The sequence below is a fragment of the Mus caroli genome, chromosome 18, assembly GCF_900094665.2.
Source record: "Mus caroli chromosome 18, CAROLI_EIJ_v1.1, whole genome shotgun sequence".
Taxonomy (NCBI): Eukaryota; Metazoa; Chordata; class Mammalia; order Rodentia; family Muridae; genus Mus; species Mus caroli.
Window position 1 is genome coordinate 6,776,422 of NC_034587.1, and position 9,146 is coordinate 6,785,567.

General features: G+C 40.3%; 1 protein-coding gene across 1 annotated transcript in view; it reads right to left on the reverse strand.

Moving 5' to 3' along the window:
* LOC110285107 (high mobility group protein B3-like) overlaps window positions 1–9,146 on the reverse strand; it is a 45,944-nt gene that overhangs the window by 18,538 nt on the left and 18,260 nt on the right. The window contains 2 exon segments of the mRNA XM_029472166.1: window positions 2,773–2,994; window positions 2,997–3,043. Coding sequence (XP_029328026.1) covers window positions 2,773–2,994; window positions 2,997–3,043 — 269 coding nt within the window.

Genomic DNA, 9,146 nt, shown 5'->3' on the forward strand with positions numbered 1-9,146 from the left:
CCAATTGTGCTACCGAGGCAGGGTAATAAGACAAGATTTTTGCGGGTGAAATCTTGGGATGTATCCATAGCAAAGGGGCGCCCTGCCAGAGGACTCCAGTAGGCTGGGTCTCCAAGGGCAGGATGCACAAAATAATAGGACTGAACAGATCTCTTCTCTTTAATGCTGCTGTTTGAATACCCTTTTTCGACCAAACTTAACACTACGCGGGCAGAATCAGTAAGCTGCCGGGGAGAATTTAATTCTATATCTCCCGGCAAAATATCATATAATGGTTGTAATTGTTTGTTGGTTAGGCCCAAATAGGGACATACCCACTGTATATCCCCCAATAGCTTTTGAAAAATCATTCAATGTCCTCAAATTATCCATCTGAATCTGAATTTTCTGGGGAGATACTTGACTATCAAAAATTTCAGTTTCTAAATAATTCACAACTTTTCCTTTCTGAACCTTTTCCAGGGCTACAACCAATTGCTTTTCTTTTCATTTTGGATCACTACACTATATGCGTGTTCCAATATCTCCTCTGTGGGTGCAGCAAAAAGTATATCATCCATATAGTGATAACATTTCAACCTAGGAAATTGATCTCTTACCCCTTTAAGAGCAGAATCTACATAAAGTTGACACATGGTAGGGCTATTAGCCATGCCTTGAGGCAAAACAACCCATTCAAATCTCTCATCAGGCTCAACATGATTAATAGAGGGCACTGTAAAAGCAAATCTGACTGCATCCTGGGGATGCAATGGAATGAAAAAAATATTTAATATCTAAAATAATTAAAGACCAATTTCTAGGTAAGGCAGAAGGAAGGGGTAATCCCCTCTGTACAGGTCCCATAATTACCATTTGTTTATTAATTTCTCTCAAATCATGTAATAACCTCCATTTCCCCCACTTTTTCTTGATAATAAAAATCGGGGTATTCCAGGGGGAAGTAGAGGGTCTGATATGGCCTAGGTTCAACTGTTCCCTAACCAGATCTTGTGCTGCTGTTAATTTCTCTGAGGGTAGTGGCCACTGAGGAACCCACACTGGTTCCACAGTCTTCCAAGTAATAGATATAGCTCCCTCAGTGGCCCCTAGGAAAAACCCAAACAGGCTTGATCATTCTTCCTCTCAACTGGTATCGGGGATAGTCTACCTTGTAAATAGCGACCCAAACCTTTACCAGGCTTATATTCCAAATGCAACATCATTCGCTGGGCTTGAGTGCTATATGGTCCTTCATTGGTCGGTTTAAAACCCATCTTTTTCATCAAGTCACACCCCCATAATGAAATAGGGACAGACAGCACATAGGGCTGGAAATGCTCTGAATGCCCTTCCTCGTCACGCCAACTTAGATGGTGGGAACTCATTTCTGGCATCTGAGCATATCCAAGTCCTCTCAGGGTTTGCTCTGATCGCTGACGTGGCCAACCAGAGGGCCAATCCTTGATGCTGATGATACTGCGATCTGCGCCAGTTTCCAACAGCCCAGAAATAGATTTTCCCTCTATGATAAGCTGCAATAAAGGTCTTTTCATCTAAATCTAGGGAGCAAAAAATGGCAGAAGTGCCAGTAGAGCCAAATCCCTTGTCCCATGACCCATAGGCTCGTACCCCTTCCGCCAGTCTTTGAATTACCTTCCAGTCTAGTGGCTCATGAAATGGAGCTCCTTGAGCATCCTGGAAAACTGGGAAGCAGTGAGCACTTAGCTCTCGCCATGCTTCTGGATGCAAAGTACACCCTGTGGCGCCTTCAGGAGCATAACTGCGGCCCTGAAGCCGATGGCTGCACTTTTACTTTCACTTTTTCTAAACTGTCTGCTATACTTTCCAAGTCCTCTTCAGACATGTCCCCTTCGCTAGAACTGCTTTCGGCATCGGACTTCTGTGATCTCTCCTCTCTTACTTGGTTCAAAGCCTCATTCCCCTTCTGCAGCTCAGCTCCACATTTTTCCTTGTCCTCTACACAGTTGCGAACTAACTTCCATACCGGTAGAACCCTTTTTTTGAGGATTCCCTGTTCCTCTGCAAACTTCAAATCTTTTCCTAACTTCTCCCAGCTCGGTCAGGTAAGGTGACCAGAGACTGGGAACCATGGGGTCACCTGATCTACCGCTTTCAGAAAATTTTCTAGGGTTTCCTTTTTTAGCCCAATTCCTTTTATCTTTAGGAGGTCTTTTAAGGCCTGAGGAACAGAATGTCCTGATATTTTGTTTCCCATAGTGCTTAGTATAACTTTAATTGTCTCACTCGGAGAACCTCAATAGTCCCTAATCCAGGGACCTAATTGTCTCTAACTGAGAACTTGAATCATCCCACTTACCTCAATAGTCCCTAATCCAGGAACCTAATAGTCTCTAACCTAGAACTTGAATTGTCCCACTTACCTGGGAGCTTTCCAGCTGGCTACCCTGACTGCCAAGAGTTCTGGACTTGTCATGTCCCTGTACGGGTTCCACCACTTGTCGCTACTGTCTCCAACCAGCAGAAAAGAAGCAACGAAACCGATGTCCTTCTTCACAAATGTATAGGAAAAGAATGCCCGACCTCTCTTGGCCATCCCCCTTTATCCCCTCCAGTCCCCGCCCCCTCACCCCAGTCCACATAGGCACAGTTCATTGGCTCAGGACTATATTCGACGTGGTGCATCTGTGCAATGCAGCTCAAGGTACGTGGCTATCTTGAAGGATATGAGGAAGTCAGGTGCCAGTCATAAGACTTGGCAGCAGTCCTGGGCGCCATCTTGGGGCCTCGGCCACATCCGCTCCTTACAGCCTCCTTTAGTTGGTCCATAATCTTTCATCTCCCGATCATAGCTTACTTTATCTGCCTTTACCATTTCATCAAACTTTGATTTCTCTTTGCTAGACATGGTCTTCCACCTCTCAGAGCATTTCTTGGAAAACTCTGCAAAATTGACTGGAACCTCTGGGTTTTTCTTCTTATGTTCTTCCCTGCATGTCTGCTTGAAGAAGGCATAAACAGATATCTTGCCTTTGGTTTCTTGGAGTCACCTTTAGCCAACCTGACTGTATTGTTCGCTAGTCTGGGTAGCACAGCACAGCCTCACGCTAGCTGCTTCCATGAGAGTGCCTCAGGTTATTTCTTCTTGGGAGATTGTTAGTGTTTTTAAAGCAGTGGTTCTCAACCTTTGGCTTTGGCAAAGCTCTCTATCTCCAAAAATAGTTACATTACAATTCATAACTCACAAATTACAGTTATGAAATAACAAAAATGTCATGGTTAGGGGTCACTACAATATGAGGAACTGTATTAAAGGGTCACAGCACGAGGAGGTGGTCTGTTTCATCAAAGTTACTGTAGGTTCAGAAGTACGTATTCATCCTGTTGTCCTATTGTTCATGTGACCTTGCACAGTTTCTAGTAATGGCTCCAGTTTTATTCTTACTGCTGATAACTTGTTTTTCTTACTTTTTCTTTGTTAGTTTGGCTAACCATCTATACATTCCATGATATTTTCACTGAATCTGTGCAGTGTCTCATTACTTTATTATTTTTCTGTTTTCAACTTCTTCCATTTCCTGTCCTGCATTTATTCCTCTCCTTGTTCTTGCTCTGCATTGATTTGTTGTTCTTCATATATAGTTGTTACATAAAGTCTTGGTTATTGATTTTGCACATTTGTTCTTTAGAAACATGAACATTTATGTCTATAAGTCTGGATGTGTTCTACAAATTTTGATATGCTTCATTCTCAAATATTTTAAAATCTCCTTGAAATTACTTCTTTTGCACATGGTTTGTTTTGAAGTTCACTGTTTAATTTCTAATGATTTGAGTTTTTTCTTATATCTTTCTATTGTTTCCTTTTCTAAAACCCTCTTCTGGTTGGGCAGTGGTAGAGCATGCCTTTAATCCCAGCACTTGGGAGGCAGAGGCAGGCAGATTTCTGAGTTCAAGACCAGCCTGTTCTACAGAGTGAGTTCCAGGATAGTCAGGGCTATACAACCCTCTTCTGTTCAGACACTATACAATGAATATGGTTTTCTATTAACTGATTTTTTTAATGTCTTAAGTAATCTTATTCTTTTTAAGTTGTTAGATGAGCAAGTACTTTAAATAGTACTGTTTTGAAATTTTACTACTTTTATTTTCTTATACATCACTTTTGCTTTCCTTCCTCCAAACCTTCCTTGTTTTCTTTCAAATTCATATCTCTTTTTGCCCCAACTGATTTTTATTATATTAAAAATCCATAGCCATTTTAGTGTCTTAGTCATTTTAAGTGAATAACTCAATAGTTTTCAATAAAAATACAATATTATCTAACCATCAACACTGTTCTATCCTTTTTTAAAACCATTTCAAACAGAAACTCTGTATCTATTAAAGAAAAAAAGAATATAGATTCCCCACTCTTGTCACTTCTAATACATTTTCCCCCTCAGAATACCTAATCTACTTTATAAAGCTACTTTAAGCCTTTTTCTGTCATGCTCTTAATTTTCTAGACTCAGTTTGTCTTTTGGTCCATGGTATTCTATTTTGGTATATTCTGATGATGTTAAGTGAAACAATCCAAAACATTATCAAGTTGGTTCAACGGCTATCATTTATTTTTTATTATACATCTCTGGGTGCTTTATCTGCTTGTATGTAAGTGCACCACATGCTTGGATGGTACCCACAGAGATCAGAAGAAAGTATCATATCCCCTGGATCTAGACTATAGATGTGAGCTGCCATGTTGATGCTGGGAACCAAATCCAGGTCCTCTGAAAGAGCAACAAGTGCTCTTAATGGCTGAGCTGTCTCTCTAGTCCCGACAGTGTCCTTCTCTTATACTCTACTCTTAGTGTGTTAGGTACCGGGAACTAAACCTAGGGCCTCCATGTGCTAGAAAAGCTAGGCAAGTACTCTATCACTGAGCTACATAGCACAGCCCTTCTTTTATGTTTGTTATTTTAAGACAATGTCTTTCCAAAATACCAAGGGTGGCCTTTAACTCACTCTGTAGTCCAGGAGGATTTGTTATCCTTCTGAATTAGTCTCCTGAGGAAATAAAATACAGGATTATACCACCAACCCCAGTTACTCCACTGGTTTTTACAGCTCAGTTATTCTACTGATTTCTGGTAGGTGCCCATGTCTTGTGTATGTAGTAGGTGTCTTTATGTGTTCTTTATCTCCATTTGCTTTTGTTTCTTATATTTTGAAGCCACGTTGTTAGGTATATGCATATTTAGAAGTTATTACTTCTTTTGGTGCATTTCCCATTTGTAATTGTATGATGTCTCTGTTTCTCAATAATACTTATTTTCCTAAATCTCCTTCAATGCAAGCTGTCCAAATTCATGACCTGGAAGTATTCCATCTCACATTCCCCAGTCAAATATCTTAATCTAATTTAGTCAGAAAATCCAGTAGTTTACATGTTTCTAAAAACAGAGCTATTGGACTTAGAACAAACTGAGAATTGTGTGACTAAAGCATTCAACTCCCACATACAAGGCCATCTTGCATTACCAAAAAAGAAAAGTTTTAGAAAGTATTCTGTGAATACTTTCTGATGTAAAGTAAATGTAAATTGAAATGGTATATGGAACCCTACATTTTAGATTTTCCCCTACATTTTAGGACCTCTAGCTTGTTTTCTTATTTCTACTCCCTCAAAACTAACATTTTCCCAGAAAACTTCAGGAGAAATAAGCATCACAATGACACCACCCTGTTTCTTATGGCAGAGGATGCATTCTCTCTCTCTCTCTCTCTCTCTCTCTCTCTCTCTCTCTCTCTCTCTGTGTGTGTGTGTCTGTCTGTCTGTCTGTCTGTCTCTCTCTCTCTCTTTCTGTCTCTGTCTCTTTGTCTCTCTGACTCTCTCTCTCTCTTTCACACACACACACACACACACACACACACACACACACTCCCTAAATGGCAACCCAAATCCCTGAGGGAGCCAAGATCTATTACTGGATCTGTGGATAGTGGAGAATTTTGTCAGGTGTGTGTGTTTGTTGTTTGTTTGTTTGTTTGTTTTGCCCTGACAATGCAGCATACATCAACATAGTGGGCAGTGTCATTGGTAGGGTAAAATGTATCCCCTTACTACCACATAGCTGTTAGTTTCCTTGAATAGCCCTTCCCAAAACAAAAAGCTACAAGCCAGAAAACAGTCCTTACAGAGAGAGAGATTTGTCTTTAGTGAGATTTGGCAGAGAGGTTAAATGATAAAAACGGGAGCATCTTTGCTGAGTCTCAGGTCTGCCTTCTGGGACATGAGGATTGTAACAGCTGCCTCAGGGGTTATTGTGAGAATGAACTAAGACTAGTGATATGCCCTGCCTTCCATCCCTTCTATCTCTTCTGCCTGGTCCTTGCTGTTGGGGCAGACCCCTAGTTGGTCTGCTTCCGTGAAGACTCCATATCCCGATATATCCTAGAGGACCTGCTGCACTCAAAGCAGTTGAGTAATTGAGGATCCTCTGCACTCAGAGCAGTTGGACTTCAGCTTGACTGCTCCAAGAAAGATCCAACAGTCTGAAGGCCTCCCAGGAGATCTACTGCAGCCAGGGCAACAGATCAACAGCTTCTCTGTCCGTGTGAAGAGCCCCCAGTTGGAAGGTCCCATGGGTGGTCTGATACAGTCAGGGCTGCAAGCCTACCAGGAGACCTGAAGCAACCCAGGGACAAAAGAGACAGACTCCATACAGTCATCCAGATCAACAAACACCAGGGATATCCATATGGAAAAAGGCAAGCACAAGACCATAAGCAACAGAAGCCAAAACATGTGGACATCACCAGAACCCAGTTCTCCCACCACAACAAGCCCTGAATACACCAACACGCCTTAAAATCAGGAATCTGTCCTAAAATCTTATCTCATGAAGATAATAGAGTACTTTAAGGAGGATATCAATTACTCACGGAAAGAAATACAGGAAAACACAGGCAAACAGGTGAAAGAATTGAATAAAGAGATCCAAGATCGAAAAGTGGAAATAGAAACAATAAAGAAAACACAAATGGAGGCAAACCTGGAAATGGAAAACCTAGGAGAGAGGTCAGGAATTAAAATACAAGAAATAGAAGAGAGACTCTCAAGTGTAGAAGATACAGTAGAAGAAATTGACACAATTGTCAAAGAAAATTCAAAACATAAAAAACTCCTAAACCAAAGAATCCAGGAAATTCAGGACACAATGAAAAGACCAAATCTAAGAATAATCGGAATATAAGAGAACAAAGATTCCCAGCTCAAAGGACCTGAAAATGTCTTCAACAAAATCATAGATGAAAACTTCCCCAACCTAAAGAAAGTGATGGACATAAAGGGACAAGAAGCCTATAGAACACTAAATAAATGGGACCAGAAAAGAAAATCTTCTCATCACATAATTATCACAACACTAAATTCACAGAGCAAAGAAAGAATATTAAAAGCTTCAAGGGAAAAGGGTCAAGTAACATACAAAGGTAGACCTATCAGAATTATACTAGACTTTTCAACAGAGACTATGAAACCCAGAAGAGCCTGCTCAGAGGTCATACAGACCCTGTGAGAACACAAATGCCAGCCCAGGCTATTATACCAAGCAAAACTCTCGATCAACATAGATGGAGGAAATAAAATATTTGAGGACAAAACTAAATTTAAACAGAATCTATCTACCAACCCAACATTACAGAGGATCCTGGAAGGAAAACTCTAACACAAGGAAGATACCTGCACCAAAGAAAAGACAAGATACTAAGCATCTCACAACAAGTCAAAAGCAGAGAGCCACAAGCACATAAAACCACCTACAAAAACAAACATGTCAGGAACAGTCATCTCTCTTTAATATTTCTCAATATTAATGGACTCAACTCATATATAAAAAGACATAAGCTAACAGATTGGATACATAAACAAGATCCATCATTTTGTTGTTTAAGAAACTCACCTCAACAACAAGGACAGACACTTATCTCAGAGTAAAAGGATGGAAAAAGCTCTTCCAAGCAAATGGTCCAAGGAAACAAGCAGGAGTTGCCATCCTTATATCCAATAAAACAGATTTTCAATCAAAAGTTATCAAGTGTGATGAAGAAGGAGACTTCGTATTTATTAGGGAGAAAATCCACCAAGAGAACATCTCAATTCTAAACATCTATGCCCCAAATGCAAGAGCACCCAAACTCATAAAAGAAACTTTGCTAAAACTCAAAACTCACATTGAACTCCACACAATAATACTGGGAGATTTTAACACCCCACTCTCACCAAAGTACAGGTCACTGAGACAGAAACTAAACAGAGACACAGTGAAACTAAGAGAGGTTATAAACCAAATGGATTTAACAGATATCTACAGAACATTTCACCCTAAAGGAAAAGAATACACCTTCTTCTCAGCACCTCATGGTACCTTCTCTCAAATCAACCATAGAATTGGTCACAAAACAACCCTCAACAGATACAAGAAGATTGAAATAATACCATGCATCCTATCAGACCACCATTGGCCTAAGACTGGTCTTCAATAACAGCAAAAACTACAGAAAGCCCACATACATGTGGAAACTGAACAACTCTTTACTCAATGATAACGTGGTCAGGGAAGAAATAAAGAAATTAAAGAATTACTGGAATTTAATGAAAATGTTGACACATCATACCCAAACCTATGGGACACAGTGAAGCAGTGCTAAGAGGAAAGTTCATAGCACTAAGTGTCCTGGTAAAGAAACGGGAGAGATCTTACACTAACAACTTAACAGCACACCTGAGAGCCCTAGAACAAAAAGAAAAAAACTCACCCAAGAGGAGTAGCAGGCAGGAAATAGTCATACTCAGGGCAGAAATTAACCAAATAGAAACAAAGAAAACAATACAAAGAATCAGCAAAACCAAAAGCTGGTTCTTTGAAAGAATCAATAAGATAGATAAACCCCTAGACAAAATAATTAAAGGCCAAGTGGCAGTATCCAAATTAATATAATCAGAAATGAAAAGGGAGAAATAACAACAGAAACAGTGGAAATTAAAAAAAAATCAGATCCTACTATAAAAGCCTATACTCAACAAAACTTTCTGCTCCAGTCCAATCACGCGGGACCTGAGACTGCTTTGGTTGGGGAGGCAGAAATCCGGCCTGAGTAGGGCCACAAGCCTCTTCCGGTCAGAAAAGCACCGGGGTAGC